The sequence below is a fragment of the Mugil cephalus genome, chromosome 19 (genome assembly GCF_022458985.1).
Source record: "Mugil cephalus isolate CIBA_MC_2020 chromosome 19, CIBA_Mcephalus_1.1, whole genome shotgun sequence".
In the NCBI taxonomy this organism is placed as follows: domain Eukaryota; kingdom Metazoa; phylum Chordata; class Actinopteri; order Mugiliformes; family Mugilidae; genus Mugil; species Mugil cephalus.
The window spans coordinates 17,762,249-17,779,119 of record NC_061788.1 but is presented as its reverse complement, the minus strand read 5'-3'; the positions used below and the strand labels follow the sequence as shown (position 1 = coordinate 17,779,119).

The following is a 16,871-nucleotide window of genomic DNA, read 5'->3' as shown; positions in this document are numbered from 1 at the left end:
CTCTATTTATGACTGATTTCATTACGTTCTGTAGGATGACAGTGCATATTAAACCACTTTCAGAGAGGACATGGAACTCCTTCCAACTCTCGTCCACCCACAAGACCTCCTTTTTCCGTGTTTAATAGCTGTTTTCTTGTATCAGCTCTGAGATCTGAGCTCGGTCCCATCCCTCAATATTTTCTGATGATCTTAAGACTTAAGAATCAACAATTCAATTCCACGTGGCCTGCACTCAAAAAAAACTGATGACTCACAGTTTGCATTAGGAAGAAGACCAGAGAGAGAGGGTGATACCACGTCCCAGTGAAGGACAGAGCTTTAAAAACTGGTTAAATACAACTAATGGGTTCTATACACTGATCAGGCATAACATTATGACCAGGAGCAGTAAATAACACTGACCATCTTGTGACACCATAACGTTCTACTAGAAAACTTTTAGACCTGGCATTCATTACTTAGACATGTACCACCCACCTAGACCAGACCAGGCACCGCCACCCAGCAGTGATACTCATTGATGGCAACAACCATCCATCCACAACAGAACACAGCCTGACACAGACACACACACATAGACGCTTTAGGAACAACTAAAAGAGTAGCACAAGTTCACTAGATGCCAAACAGATTAGGCATCTGTGGGATGCACTGGAACTGGAACAAGTCTGGTCCAAAGGCCCCCCACTAACACAACACTGTGTTGTCAGACACCACAGCACACCCTGAGAAGGCCCTTGTTCATTCTCTGGTGAGTCACAACTGTTTTGGAGACACAAGGGAGACCTGCACAATATCAGAAAGCTGGTCATAATGTTATGCCTGATCAGCGTCAGTAAAGGCTGCTATATTATAGGCATTGTGTGCATTGGCCAGGGAGGCTTCTAAAGGTTTGCATAGTGTCTAAAACTGGCTTCAGTAACATATGTTGTGGTAGTCGTGGTTTGTACCCACAGCAGTTGCAGATGTGTCATGCACTAAATAAAAGGGCTTTTATGCTTTCCAATTTCACTTCCTGCTTCTTTGTCACGACACGCAGACGGCAGGCCTGCAGAATTACAGTGGCATACACGTTGCCATTCATTTGCACTTAATGAATATCGACCTCAGCTACTATGGGATCCATTCAGCCGCTGCCTTATACAAGTGCTTAACCCTTTTCCTGTTTAAGCCTCGTCCGCTGTCCATTCTTTAACTCGCGTAACACTGCAAGCCATACGGGTTTACAGCCTCCGATTTGTTTTTATGAGACGCTATGTTGTAAAGCCTGACGTTAGATGCAAAAGACATCATCTGAAAGGAATAGCCCTCTCCGGCGAATCACTGCTCTTTCAGTCTGTTGCTCAATTTAGACTAAGTAATAACGCAGCATGCCTCACGTGGCAATTAAAATGATAAGTCGCAGAAGAAATGATTGTGGAACAAAAACAGCTTGCGCAAAGACATCATGTAAGCAGCACGATGATGTGTTAAGTCAACATCAATTTACTGTAAGGAATGCGCTTTGGCGTAAGTCATACTTCAGTGGCTCTCCATGGTGTTGTAAAGAACGACTTAAAGCAACCAGGAAGCAAGAAGACTGAAATAACATGAACTTCAGACCAGGATGCAGCAACTTCTTATCTCATCTGCTCTTTTTATTTTGACAGGTGGACTTGGAATTTCTCAAAGTGATTCAGCGTAGTTACTAGTCTGAAACATCTCTTAGTTGCTGTTAAAAGTGAGACTGACTTATTACACAGAATCACCATAACATTGTGCTGTATTCTCCTATCCACTGTCAGACTAACCCAATCATATACCGGGCGTCATGCACACAGTGTTCAGGTCAGCCCTGTGGGAATTCTCTTTGCGACATTAATGCTATTCAAATACTCTGTTTGTACAGCTGACGTGTGGATTAACTTTAAGAGGATAAATCTCATCTGGCTTATATGAAATTGTCCAAACTTGAACGTAAGCAGATGCACAGATGCTTCTAAAACCTTCTCTGTTGTTTTTTTAGTCAGTGTTTTATAGGCCAGGAGGATAAAAAAGACTGTGCTTCAGCCTGGCAGAGTTGAAACTGCCTCATGTGGCATCTGACCTAATAAAGTGACCCTGAATAAGACGGTGAATTCCCAGCAGCCGAGGCGGACACTGCTTTGTGCTATGCAATCTTATCCCACTGTGACCAAGGCACGATCCTGAGTAAATATCAATATAGTGCTACGCCCCCTGCGTTATCCCCTGGGATGAAACAAATATATTTTACAGCTTTGGTATTACTGTCATTGCGTCATCATTCCGATAATGAAAATAGTAAAAATAATAATCGGCTGTACAGATGGGGCAGCATCACTGAGACAGGAGTTGTACGGCTGCACCAGTAAGCTGTTTATCTGGAGAAGAATTAATGATCTGAATAACTTCATGGACAAAGAGGTGGTCATTATAACACATACCGAACTTATGTCACTAAAGTATGAGCAAATTATCACTTACATATTAAAAATAATGTATAACGGACAAAGTTATAAGCCAGTGTATGAACGAATGAATGAATGAAAAGTGTACAGCCGTCCGGCACAGCTTAATTCAGTGGTTTAGCTTCCATGAATTACTATTTAAATTAACTGTACTGTTTTAAATGTGTAGGGTTTTCCAGATTCTTAAACCTAAATCTTTTTATAACACAAAATAGTTGAAATTATTACAATTATATATAATTATATATACCTACAATTAGGCAGACTACATTACTAATACTAGTTTAAAGTGTGTCTTTAATGTGGAATTTATTCTATAGGCCCTGAATTGTTCACAAGCGAAAGACACCGTGCTTGCAAGCGACAGAGTGAGAAAAGGTTACTTCCATTGCCACAAAAAAATGACACACTGTTTATATGAGAGTCCTGCAAATGTCAACACTCGAGCCTCACAAATGTGAAAAGTTCCAGTTAAAAAGATTCTTTTTTTGACACATTAGAACACAGATTACCTCACACTAAAGGTTAGAATACCCATTCCCTCCCTGTCAATCCCATTAGCTTCCAGTGGTGCTGTCCCAGCTGTTCAACCCAGCACGTCTCCCTAATGAGCTCCATTAGCAGTATTACCTGCATCCGGCGAGCCCTGGGGTCATGGGGTCAACAGCAGACCTGACGCTGACATTAAATTACCCCCGAGGGAGGCAGGGATGGGTGGGCGTCTACAGTAGCCACCCCCTCCCAACTGTGGCTACAAACAGAGAATTCAAAATAGAAGGTGAGCTGGCATTTAACGTGTCCTTTCCTGGTACATACACTCCAGCTGATCTTATTTTGAGGCTTTCAGTGTCATAAACATGACCTACAGAGAACAGTGAGCATTTACTCTGATCACGTGATCAAGGCGGGATGGAAATGATTTGATCAGGGCGTTCAATGTAGCTCCAACGTTGCAGAATTTCTGCCAAGAGATCCATTCACTATATAGCGTATTGTCTGGACAGAGGAACAGAATGAGGCGCCATTCGTATGGAATCACGTTAAAAACCGCACAAAGAGCGGAAGGAGCAAGAAAATACTCAAATGAAATGCATGATAGCAAAATGAAATCACGTCACAGCAGTGGACGGGTGGAACATACTGTCTTAAAATCTGGCAGGGGTAGGGGGTGTGAAATGAAAGAGGAAGAATGGCTGAAAATATACCATAAAATATATTAGAGAGGCTAGGGTGAAAATTACACAGTGTACAGTGATGTAAAAAAGGTTTATTTCACTCCTTATGCACCTGCCAGACATAAATATATGACCACCGAGAGGGGAAGGAAATAAATTTGTGACAATTCAATGTTTTGATGGGAAACGTTTGGACTTCTCATTCATGTGGATGTTACTAGACATGTAGCAAAACGCCTTCCAGAAACACTGGGAATGTAGGCTTGTTTGAAATAAAGTTGTCGAACATTTAGGGATGTGGAAGGTATGAAAACATCTAAATCACAGAGGCGTGTGTCTCCTGGGGGATCAGAGGGAATTGCTGAATATTTCAAAATATGACTTGGCCATAATAAATACAGGGGTTGTCACCGCTGCTCGAGTGATCCTCGCATTCTGGAAAAGAACAGGGCCCCTGGGTTTGAAAACTGGACCGAATGCATGTTAGATAAACACATGTTAGTTAGAATCAACGGTGAAGGTGAAACCTTTAAGAGGTCATTTAGCTGTCTGAGGTGCCACAGTGGTTTCCGTGCGGTGTCTTTGTTTTTAATTCGCATTTTAATGTCAAGAACACGTAGTTTCCAATAGAGTATTTGGTTTTACAGCCATGGGAACCACAAAAAAAAAAAAAAAAAAAAAAAACATTTCAATCCGTTTCAACTGCTCTTCTAAAATTTATGTAAAAAAAAAAATGATAATAATAAAAAAATAACATGTTATTTTTAGGGCGTTATTGAGGAAGACACTTTTCTCTCGTAATGGTCACAACGTAACAATTTACAACTAAACTGTGTAAAAATGTCTAGTATTATGGGATACGAGTTTGAAATATCAAAAATACACAGCTTTGCCGAACAGGGTAGCAAAAAGCATAACTACTGCTAAGTTATCAAAAAAATAAAAAATAAACTGGGAAAGGACACTTTTGTCCCTATCAGAGAATTGCATCGTTCATAGAAACTTTGCTTACGTTGATGAAATCGCACTTGATACATATCAGCGAATCCATGATAATTCTTGTTTAGACTAAAAGGAGAAAATTAAATTTTTTTTTAGTTATTGGAATTAGTCTCTATTACTTCCCAGCAGCAGTCAATATATCAGGTGGGAGCTGGACAAAGAAGAAGAACCTCTATTACGGTGAGTGGAAGTGGCAAGCTCTGTGTGGGATCTGGGGCCCTGTGGAGTACTGAGAAGCTTCAGGAGAGCTCTGTAGGCTCAGCCAGCAGTGATTCGGCCTCAACACAGGTACTGTAACATCCCTCACACACACACACACACACAGGCACACACAGGCAAGTACACACACACTCACCCTGAAACAAAAGCTCAGCAACACACACACACGCATGCATACCTACCTGCCTGAGTCATCCCAAAGGCATTCACAACCACCTCACTAACAGGGGGAAAAAAGTGAGAGAATGAGAGGTGAAAGAAAAGAAAAAACACAGCAGAACACACAAAAGGCTTCAGAGAACACACGGCTCAGTCTCGTCTTTCAGACGCTGCCCGAGGCGCTGGATTCTGAATGCGCACTTTGAGCTCGAAAGCCTCTGCAAACACCGGCGCTCATTAAGCATCCGTTTACAACCCTGAGGTAAAGCCAAATAAATGGTGAAACAAGACAGCGAGGGATTTATTTGACCACATAAATGGAGGCCAGTTTCACAGCTTCTTTGCAAAATCTACTTCACCTCCTCTCCTATACACAATGAACAAAAATAACAGGGCATAGGCATGTCTCCTCTTCTTCCTGCGCACTTCTGATTAGTACCTCTGCGCTCGCTAGTGCCAAAACCGGTTATTGTGTCTTCCACCTGATCAGGCAGTCAAAATTAACCATCGCGAATCATTTTTAGAGCACGTTCTCTAGTGTTTTCATCCTATCACTTCAGCACTAACAACTCTGCTGAACCGCAACTTCCAAGCTTCCTTTTGATAAACCAGGTATTAGAATCTTTATTTTTATTTTAATTACTGCTGACATTTTGCACATCACCCCCTTACAGTTTTTGCACTGCGTGATAATTTCCTTCATGATTATACATATTCACAATGAACCTCTTCCCTGCATAGTGGGAAGATGGATAAATGAACGGCTTTATTTTCAGCCACCTGAATGAACATTTTCTATCATCATTCATCCATTATTTATTCAGGGTGCTAATTTTTTTTCCTACATTTTGTGCCACTGTTAAACCTGAAAACCAAACATGCAGCCCTTCAGCACTGCTAAAGTCGATGCTAACGATGTCATGCTTTTCTACCAAGGTTTTCAGTCATCCAGCTTGAGGTATATTTAAAAAACAAGCAGAAACTATCTGGAACTGGACTTTCTGGGGGTTTCTTTAAAACATATGGAAATTACTGGATGACTAAGAGTTTGCCCATTTTTTTTTTTTTTTTTTTTTTTTTACTTTGATCATGTGGTGCGCTCACTGTTACAGGTTTAAGCCAAGCTGCAACGCAGACAAGTCACCAGGGCTGACACATTCACCCCATACGTAGAGTATATAGGCAACAAAACCTCTGCCTTCAAAGATGAAACCGGCACACCTCATGGAAACCTACTAGGCCTACTGATTATTTTAAATTGTCTGTCCAATAAAATGTCACAAATGCAGGAAAGAAACATCATAGATTTTCCAGAGTCTCCAGAAATTATGCCTTCACATTGCCTAATTTGTCCCATTTGCAACCTAAGATATTCAGTTTACACAACAAAATGCACCATTTACTAACATTTTATCGCATCAAAACTGAGGTCAGATCCCTTCGTAAAAATCGACTTAATTGATCTGCTCATCAGTTTTGTGTTGGAACCTACACTGACAGTGAAGTCCACACAGACAAGAGAGATGCCATGTTGGTCAGATACATGTACACCAAAGCAAGCACACCCTCAAGAAACTCTCTAAAAATGTTCAAGTCCAAACGATTTAAAAATGACATTTAGAAAGGAAAACTTTGGAAAATTATATGGCTGGTGTGTCATTAAGAGTTCACATGCCATGCTTTAATAATACAGCATCACCTCTGGGTTGTTGCCATGACTTCCAATTGAGCTCTGCAGAATGGTCACAAACCTAATGAACCCACAAACCGGGATCAACGCCAAACTTTAAAGCATTAGTGTGATTAGAGACTGTTAACAGCAGCAAGTGAATACAGTTAGTGGGTCACTAGAAACAGGAAAAGTGCTTCCCTGTTGTCTGAATGTTACCGTTTTGTTCTCTAAAAGCCACCGCTACGATGCGGGTCAGACTGAATCATAGCCAGCGTTAACACCTACTCACATACATGAGAATGCTATAACTAAATGTTGAACAGAGGAAAAATTCAATTCAAGAAACTATCAATCAAACCAGAAGTGGATCTGTTGAAGGGATGGGAAATTTCATCCAGAGCACATAATTTAATCACTCTGCTTCACCTCCTCTGCATTTGGTTGAGTCACTGCACTGGGTGTTCTGGATGTTAAGGCCAATGCGCTCTGACCTTTGCCTTATCATAAATCACGTGCCAGTGTTCTGCTGCCAGGATTTTGTTTAACCCAATTTGTCACCGAGGACATCCCCTACACCCTCACTGCGGATCGACTCAGTGGGACTGGAAGCTCGGGATTAGTGGGCGGATCAAAGCGTGCCATCCAGACCCCTCTCTTTTTCCTGCCTCTCGCCTTGTAATCAGGGAAGTCAGTGGCTTCTGGAGCTGACAAGTCGATACTCCTGTTACGAGGCAAATCAACGTTGGTAAGGAGACTATTAGCTACAACTAACATTTTTGTTTCCATTGATTTATTTTTCTAGTAAGCATTTAGCGTAGCAAATGGAACAAAACTGTTAAAAGTCACAAGTCCGCTGAGCCCCAGGCGACACGACTGACTTGCCCAACTGTCTGACATCAAAACATATTCAGTTTGCAATCATGCAGAATCAATATTACAGTAACAAAGTAACACTCTACAGTTACCACATTACACTGGACTCTAACACATTAACATAATGTGTTACTGCACCTCAGTTCAATTATGTCATTTGTGCTACATAGGTTTTGTCAAATAATGGTCCTTAACCTTTGAGTGTTGGAGATATGCACTACTCTATGCACTAGTGCAAACATCTGCAAAGGAAACAGGCTAACACAAACCCAGTGGAGGTCTAAACTTAGTGTATGCCATATAACACAAATATTATTTAACAAAGTACTTTGTACACTCACTGAGTAACGATACCAAAGCAGGATTAAAAAAAAAGACAGCAGTAGCCAATATCCACATTGGTGAAGTTGGAAACAGAATACTTGGCATTGTCATTTGGTAACATAACTTTTCAAGATTGTTGTATATTTATTCTTGGTTGATCAGGCTGATTTACGTTTTCTCTAAACCTCAAACAAAAGCAAGGCGTGCCTGCAAGAAAGCGGTAACCAACACAGACAGAGTGGAGGGCAGACAGATGAAGAGGCAGACATTCACACATTATTATGACAGAAAGGGGTCACGGAAGGTGTGCCAAGAATATCAGACAAATGTGCTGTCAGCGGCCAATGGCTCTGACATGATGTCTGTCTGGGAATCTACAGGCACGACAATGAGAATAACCTGAAACGGTTTCCACTGCGAGCGACCAAAGGCTCCTTCCCCAATTTCCAGACCTCTCAGCAACGTTTCGGTGCAGACGTCGAGGGCGAATAAAAGTCAATACAAACATTTGCCACAGCGCACTTGCGCTCCGTTGCTGCGGTCGTGTAAACTTCCCGTGGCACCCAACACTTCCTCATACTGGCTCTGGAAACATGAATGAGCTGAAGTTGAGAAGGAGCTTCACGGAAGCAGAGGCACAACACATCTACGCTCCAAACCTCTAATCGTACCACAGTGTAGACTTGGGTTACATTTGAGTCTAATTATACACCCAGGCGGTTATTCCTCTGAGCTTCTCCTCAAAGCACTAGAAGAAACCCTAGTCTCCCACTCTACAAAGTGGGTAAAGCTGCTGCTAGTGGCAAATACTCAGCCATGACTGGAGGAGAGTATCCCCTATACTTTCCATAACCCTCTGACTTGCTAGTAATTCATCTGAAGACCTGCCACACCCACCTACAACACAAAGGGAAGATGAACCAAGGATGCATAAACCTTTCACTTCCTGTTCCTTTAACAGTTTGTTATCACGGCTCACTTCCACTCAGCCTTGGCTGGTTAATACTCAATTAACACCCTTTGAAGCAGACGCGAAGATGCTGCAGATGTCAGCTGGAATTTAATTCCACCGAGGCGTCGTGATATTCCTGATAGATGCTAAAACCTGAAGAACAGGGCCATTTCTTTTGGAAGATTCGGCGGCTGCGCCACTAGAACCAGATATAGGGGAAACCGTCAACCCAGAAGTGCCACATTATTCTGAAAACCCTCGCTTGGCCTGTGCAAACTAAATGAAGCACATATTAGTGTATGCACTGTGAGCAAGAGTAAAAACCACCGCGTTGTCACACATGCAGCAAAAGTAGTGCCAAGCAGTGGGCTTGTTGTGACAGGAAGGTTGCTGGTTAAAAAGCTCCCGAAACAACTGGGAAAACCCAGGAAGGGAAACGCTGTGCCATAACATTCAGCCTCCCAAACAATTGAGGCAAATCATGTAGGATGCCAGCGGAAATCCCACGACGTGAACGAGCATCAGAGCAATGAGCAACCGTAGCCCCGGGGTGTAAAATCAATTCCAATCATTCGCCGGTTTGAAGTTCACAAAACAGCCCGACTCACCTGTGACATCTGGGGTCTGAAATTGATCTCCTTCAGGTCCACGGATCCGGGGGACAGGTTGTGCAACATCTGGCACAGCAGCACTCCGTCCCTGAGGGCCTGCGCCAGGTCGAAGACGGCCGCGGAGGGCCACACGACCCGGTGGTTCGGGGGCAGGACCTTGCAGTCAATCAGCCACCGTCCGCACTGCCTCCACTCCTCCATGTCGGCTGCGGGGGACTCTCCTCGCAAAAAAAAAATAATAAAATAAAAAAAAATATATATAAAAAATAAATAAATAAAACTGATCCGAGAGCTGGTTCGTAGGGCGGCTTTTCAGCTCTAACAAGCAGTCGTGGGCTCCCCCGCTGGCTCCGGAAGTCTCGATCACTCACTAACGGCTCGACACAGTCAGGCGATCTCACAACTTCAGCTCGCAGGTCATCACGCTAGATCCACATTTCCAGACGCGTGTCAGCTCTCGCGGCTCCCCGACGTGAGGGCTCGGGAATAACAACACTGGTGCTCTCCGGCGCGCGGCGACGATGCGGGCAGACAACAGAGGCGTGCTACGGCGATTTTCTCCTCTTCATTCTTAAAAAGTTTCTTCAGCATAGCCTGCACACACACACACACACACATACACACACAAACAAGAAAACGGAGTGAAAACGGAGGCTTATCCGAGCGGTGCCAAACAAAACAGCTGGATGCAGCGGTTTGTCATGTACAGACTTCCCCAGCGCGTCTCACATTTCAGTGAAGCATGCAGCACAGACCATGGTACAGGCTATCTACCAACCTATGTATGTATGTATGTACCTACCTACCTACCTACCTACCGGGAGATGGGGAAGAAGAAGAAGAAGAAAAAGCGGCGCTTTTAAGTCTCTGGGTGTTGAGCAAAAAAAAAAAAAAAACGGAGTCACCTACCGCATTTGCATTTAACGTTTCCTCTTTAGCTGAAACGCCAGAGACGAGAACTTCCAGTTATTTCCAAGAGCAAAAAAATAAAACTAAAAAAATATATAAATATATTAAATAAAGAAAAGAAGAAGCTTTCCACAACACGGTTTAAACGTCGCTCGCCAGCAGCGGAAACGTGTCCAAGGAAGAGTAGAAGAAGAAGGGGAGAAAAAAAAAAAGCAATTTGCGCTTACATTTATCCTCTTTTTTTTGGTACTTTTGTTACGTTTCTTCAAAGCAGCGTAAAGCGTGCGCTCAGTTGAGCTTTTACTCTGTTTTCTGCCAGCCTTCCGCTCATGTCCGCGCTCTTCCACTCTCTCTCTCTCTCTGTGTGTTTCCCTTTCGGACGGAGATGTTTAACGGGTCCCGACTCCCGACCCGGAGCTGCGCAAATCTGCCGAGGACGAAAAAAAAAAAAAGAAAAGAAAACACCAACAGGGGTCTAGTCTTCGGGCTCGCCCAGAAGAAGCTGTCTCCCCGGGGAAGCTGCCCTGCGCCTCGTATCCAGCGTGAAGTTGTAACTCGGCGTCCACACTTTACTGGTGTGTTTCCACACTCCCGAGATTTGGAGTTCCTTCTATTTTCTTTAGCTCCGGAGAGCCGTGGCCGCGCCCCCTGGCGGACGAGGCGCGCGCCGCAGCCACTGACATAATTGGATTAAAAGAACTATTTAAAACACGCACACACGCGATGATGCTCTGTCTGCGGAGCGTTCCACCCACGACGATGTCCCCGTGTGATTCTGTGTGGGGTGGGCTTATTACAAAAAAAAACAAAAAAAAAAAAACGAAGCCTAATACGCCAAATCGGGCGAAACATTATGACCACTGACGGGTGAAATGAATAACATTGATTACCTCTTCATCGTGGCACCTGTGTGTTAGGAGTAGGGAAAATGGGCAAGCATGAGATTCAAGCGATTATGACAAGAGCCAAATGGTGATCTCCAGACGAGTGGGTCAGAGCATCTCCAGGACTGCAGCTCTTGTGGGGAGTTCTCAGTCTGCAGTGGTAAGCATCTATCAAAAGTGGTCCAAGGAAGGAAGGAACGGTGGTGAACCGAATCACTGCAGTACGTGGGGAGTGAAGGCTGGCCCATACATGCTGCTGCACAGCCGCAGACTATGCTGATCCCTATCTGCCACCTTTTATGCGTGTGGCGAATGTAAGATTCAGGTTCAGATAAATGTGATGGCATCAAAAATAACAAACAAAAAAAAAAAAAAAAACACCACACTAGACACCACCGTTACCGTAGATAGAAATTCCATTCTTAACTCCATATTATTGTGTAGGTCTCCCTTGTGCCTTCAAAATACTTGTAAGTTATCAGCCTTTGAGTCCTATCAGTTAAATCAGGAGTGTCGTTGCTATGGGGCGGGTGGTACATGTCTAAGTAACATCCACATGAATGCCAGTTCCAAAAGTTTCCCAGCAAAGCATTGGATTTTTACGAGTAAAAAGTTGTTCATTCAGTTGTTCATTGGTTCATTCATTGTTTATTTAATGTGTTCTGTTTTATGTTGTGTCTGTAAAGTGTCTTTGACTTTTGAAAAGTGCTATATAAATAAAATGTATTATCTATCTATCTATCTATCTATCTATCTATCTATCTATCTATCGTTGCTAGCATGTTTTCAATCAATTTGTCATCAAGATAAATGAGTAATACTTTTCTATGTTTCACATCTACTGTGATAATAAAAAAAAGACCTTAACAACCTTCAAAATCCATCCCCTTCACCTGAATTTTTACTAGTGTTTTCTCTTGTTAATGAAATGATCAAAACTGGTCAATTAATCACTTAATTGTCTGCAACATCAATATGCTACCTGCTCCTTATTAATCTCCCTTGGTCACGCCTCATTACTTTTCCAACTCGGTTATCATCATCATCATCATCATCGCACTCCCCACTCGCCTCCAGAATCCCACGAGGACCTAGTATTTTAGCCTAGTAATTTAGTGTACAATCAATAGCATCTCTGTCTGACACTGTGATATGTGTAATCTGTGGATGTGATGGGACAGTTAAAGATGATGGAATATGTAAACATAGATGACACAGGAATGACTCATAACAACCGCGTAAGCAGTGAAGGTGACTTTTGTTCTGTTTAGAAATGGCCACTTTGTTTTTGCACGTTTCCGGGTGAAAGCTCTGTTGTGATTGGCCAGCTCCTACAGCCAAAGCTGTCAGTCGAAGAGAAGAAATTCATTGGATACATTTTAGTACACGCCTCCAAGTACAGGATGAGTCAGCAACATTTTAAATACTATTACCGTCAAGAAGGTTCACAAACAAGCTTATTATAATTATTATTATCCATTATGGACCAGATACTTCTGTATAGATGACACATAATGCATGATAAACTACATAAAAATAAAAAATAAAATAAATAAAACATTTCACAAGCTCTTTAACCCTTTAAAACCTAATGTATCTGTGCAAGCACATTTTGGATTACCGTAACTATGTCGTAGTTTGCACCTCTGGAAAAATATCAATGGTTCCTGAAAGCTGAGACGTTGTGTTTTACGGCCAATATGGTTTCATTATGGTAATTTACCTTACACCTCCCCAGGAGAGTTATCACACTCTTATAAAATGCAGTAAATTAAATAAATAAATAAATAAAAAATTGCCACAAGACATTTTTATAGTCAAAATAATAAAAGTCCAGGTGGACTTTGTTGATGCTTAAGTGTTAAAGGGTTTAGCAGTGCCGATTTCCAAGCTTTTGCTGCCCTTTTCCACAGGCTGGCACACAGGGGGAGGGTACTTACTAATTCTAAATGAGGTGTGGAGGAGATGGTAGCTGCATTCATCCTATATATGGGGCCCTCAACACAGCCCCCCCCCCCCCCCCCCCCCAGGGCTCGTTTTACTCTAACAATGATAAAGCCAGCCTACGGAGCGCACCCACTGCCGGATGCGTCTGTTGCTGTTTAAGCATCTCTCACTGCAGAGTGGGGTGTCTACACGCCTTACGTCTGTTCATAGCTTCACGCAGGTAGTGTATCAAATGTTTCCATGGCAGCTGCAGCCACATTTCTGAACCAGATCACTGAGCTTACACTTTATGATCTGCACTGAAAGGAAAAAAATCTTGTTTCATTTCCCTGCAGTACTGTACCAGCACTCTAACATGTTGGGATGCTGGGATATATATAAATATATATTTATATACACATACATACATATGTGTGTGTGTGTATGTATACATACATACATATAAATACATATACACACACACACACACACACATAAATATATTAATTTGAGGTTGTTTATTAAAACATGTTCAAGAAGTGCGTATTGTCCGCTTTGATTTGAGGTTGTTCATATCCAAGTTGGAGGAAAAGCTGTAGGATTGTAACTGTTTCATGGACAGGCATGGAACAGTCCTTCGTCAACGAGGCAAGCAAGTGGTCTGGAGTTGATTTCAAGTGTGGCATTTACATTTTAGAAAACAGGATCGCTCAGTGTAAAATGAACCAGTCTGAGGAAACAGAACACATTCATCAGAGAAGATGGGCTTCGGAGTGGGCAAATTAAAACTTTGGCACACTCTGAGACAATGGTTACGAGATAGAAGCAGCTGGATGGGTTCGGAACTGCCAAAGCAAAGTTGCGAACGGAAACCCAGAGCTTTTGAATTCACTTGCTGGAGAGAAATCAAAAGGCAGAAAGACCCACACGATGACAGCTACAATAAAGGACTGCCAAAGCATCGCACAGAAGGAAAGCCATTCTGCATTTGACTGGAATACAAAAAGCAACCCGGGGGTCCTTGGTTCTTCTGGATAAGAAACTTGCTAGTTTTGCTAGTCTACAGCAGCTGTGGTCAATCTTAAAAGAGCAGTGTTTATACACCAATCAGACATAACATTATGACCACTGACAGGAGAACCGACCATTGAACATCTTGTGACAATCCGATGTTCTGCTGGGAAACTTTTGGACCTGGCATTCATGTGGATGTTAATTAGATATGTAGTACCCAGCTAAACCAGACCAGGCTCCCCGACCCCATAGCAATGAGAACAGAGACCCTAACCCTAACCCTAACCCCAGCCCATGGGACCCAAAGGCCCCCACTAACAACATTCTGCCAGACACCACAGGACACCCTCACAAGGCCTGAGTCCATTCTCTGATGAGACAGAACTGTTTTGGAAGCACAAGGGAGACCTAGACAATATTACCACACCAGTGTAACCTTGTTGCCTTTCCAGTTTACCCCTAACCCCCTTCCCTACAGTTAAAGGGTTCAGTCACACCACCTGAATACTACCAGTAAACCAAAAGTCCGGATGGTATCAATTGGAAAGCGATTGGAATGATGAACGACGTGCTTAGACGTCAGGATAACCCCCGGCCAAAATCGACAGTCCTTGTTTACAGAACATGTACCGCACATGTGGTCTCGGAGTATTACGAGATTTCATCTTTTGTGGTTTTCCTGGTCTGGAAACGAGTTCTGGTTTATAGTCTCGACCTACAAGAATCACGCCGTTGGCGGAGGAATGTCTCGTTTAACACTGCATCAGATGTGGACCGACAAAGCTCTGTCAACTCGCATATGTAACACCGATCAGATGGGAATAGGGGAGTGGCAGAAACGAATGTCCAATATATCCTGCCATGTACAAAATGCTCTTTGAGTGCGGAGCCATGAGATCACTTAACATTTAAAGAGCCTTTGAATGGTCCCATCAGCCCAAAATATAGCTTATGAATCTTTAATCAGGCCTCTGCGCTGGAAGAATTGTATCGCAACGCTGATACCAGTTCCAGAGACTGTTGGAGAGAGAGAAAAAAAAAAAAAAACGTAACAAAAAAGTAGCTGGAGAAAGGGTTTTACTTTCTTTAGTCTCGGTAGAACATTTTGGCGGTTTCGGAGTAACCTTGTGATTGCTGTCTGAGCCTTCATTTATGACAAAAGTGGCACTTTACATAACTTTAATTTGAAAGAAAAAGACATCTCTGTGAATCCTATCCAGAGAGTTGAACGTATCAGCGTGTTATGGCTAAAATCAAGGGAACTTGAGAACGTCTCTAAGCTAAATTGGAGTTGACTGTGGGCTAAAGGTAACAAGAATGGGCTTGTAATTGAGAGTTTGATAGCACAACTACTAAAGCAGTACATCTGTGCAAGGTAGCGGATCCAGTGCTACTAAGCCAAAGGCCCTATGCAGCTCCCATACGTGAATGCACCACATGAATATACCGTACGGGAATGCGAGGCAGCAGAGAGCCGCGAAAGATCGTGCTCAGCAAAATCCCCTCCCGCGTAAGTAATGGTTTTGAGATGGGTTAATAAGCACCATAAAGTTTGCTACAAATTGAGCATGTTGATATGAAAGAGAAAGTATCAGCTAATTTGCAATTAAGGTTCTTGATATATGTCACATTAGCATAAATCGTTCACCGGACAAAAGTGCATGCATGTGCAGTTCAGTCTATATGCCTTGATTCTAATGGACATCGACACGTAACCACATTAACTGAGTTTTTATTTATTTCCCATTGGTCTCCCACGAGGTGGTGAAAGGGAGAAGGAAAACCAGCGATCCATTAATCAAAGCAACCACGGGCTCTTTGCTGGTGCATGTGTGCGTGTGGTCATTTTAACGTCGGATCCATGCGCGGACTGAGTGATGGCCAGAAGTAGCGGCGATGACTCGTTGTCATTTGAGCCGCGGCATTGATCAATCATGCCCCGAGGTTGCAGAGGGCCGCCGCGTGGCATGTTCCATGTGATGCGATGGGAACGCGGGTCACAGAGAGCACGTCGCACGAGCTGGGCTGGTAGAATAGTAGGGTGATGCAGAGTGCATCCAGTTTCAGCGTCATTACACAAATTAATATTTTAAATTGACATTCATACAGCCACGTTTACATCCTTTGGAGTGTTGAGAGTTTTTGTACATATTGTTTCTGTTTTTGCATCTTTAAAAGTGTTATTTTAAACACCACACTGCCCACATAGGCCTTAAATATTTTTAAGTTCTCTGAACTCAATCTGAATAAAAGCCAGGATGGTACATGATGGCCATCTAGTGGCAGGAAGCTGAACAGCAGGCAGCTCTGGGCCAAAGGCACCCAGTTTGCATTCTCAGTTTGTCTTTGGTGTCCTTCCTTTGACAGTGAATCAGTGGTGCACAGCCACAGGCTACTCATATACTCACACCCAGCACAGATGCAGTGCTCCTGGTGCATGTTAGGAAGTTAAGCGTCGAGATGCGACGGAGCGTAAGCCGGCGGACTCACCAGCTGTTTGAAACTGGGCGGCGATGGGCCGGTGCCAGTTTCTGCAGAGCAGTTGGCAGGCCACCTGGAAGTGGAGTTAATGTTTGAGCGGAGGTGGCCCTCTCTTCGCTGTTGTGATGTTTTCTAAAGAGCGCGGCATTAAGGGGATTTCACACATTATTTGTAAGACAATCTTTGGGCTTTTATTGAC

At 43.1% G+C, this 16,871-nt stretch overlaps 1 protein-coding gene across 12 annotated transcripts in view; it reads right to left on the bottom strand.

Annotated features, from left to right (window-relative positions):
* vav2 (vav 2 guanine nucleotide exchange factor) overlaps positions 1-11,151 on the bottom strand; it is a 195,189-nt gene extending 184,038 nt beyond the window's left edge. For 3 of the 12 annotated variants that reach the window (XM_047569550.1, XM_047569557.1, XM_047569555.1), the window contains exons 1-2: positions 10,368-11,148; positions 9,456-10,052 (exon numbers count right to left, since the gene is read on the bottom strand). In XM_047569550.1, the coding sequence (XP_047425506.1) occupies positions 9,456-9,659 (204 nt within the window). In that variant the 5' untranslated portion in view covers positions 9,660-10,052; positions 10,368-11,148. Of the gene's footprint in view, positions 1-9,455; positions 10,053-10,276 lie in introns of all 12 variants that reach the window. The other 9 variants (XM_047569560.1, XM_047569556.1, XM_047569554.1 and 6 more) reach the window with 8 other exon arrangements.
* Positions 11,152-16,871: the final 5,720 nt, after the last annotated feature.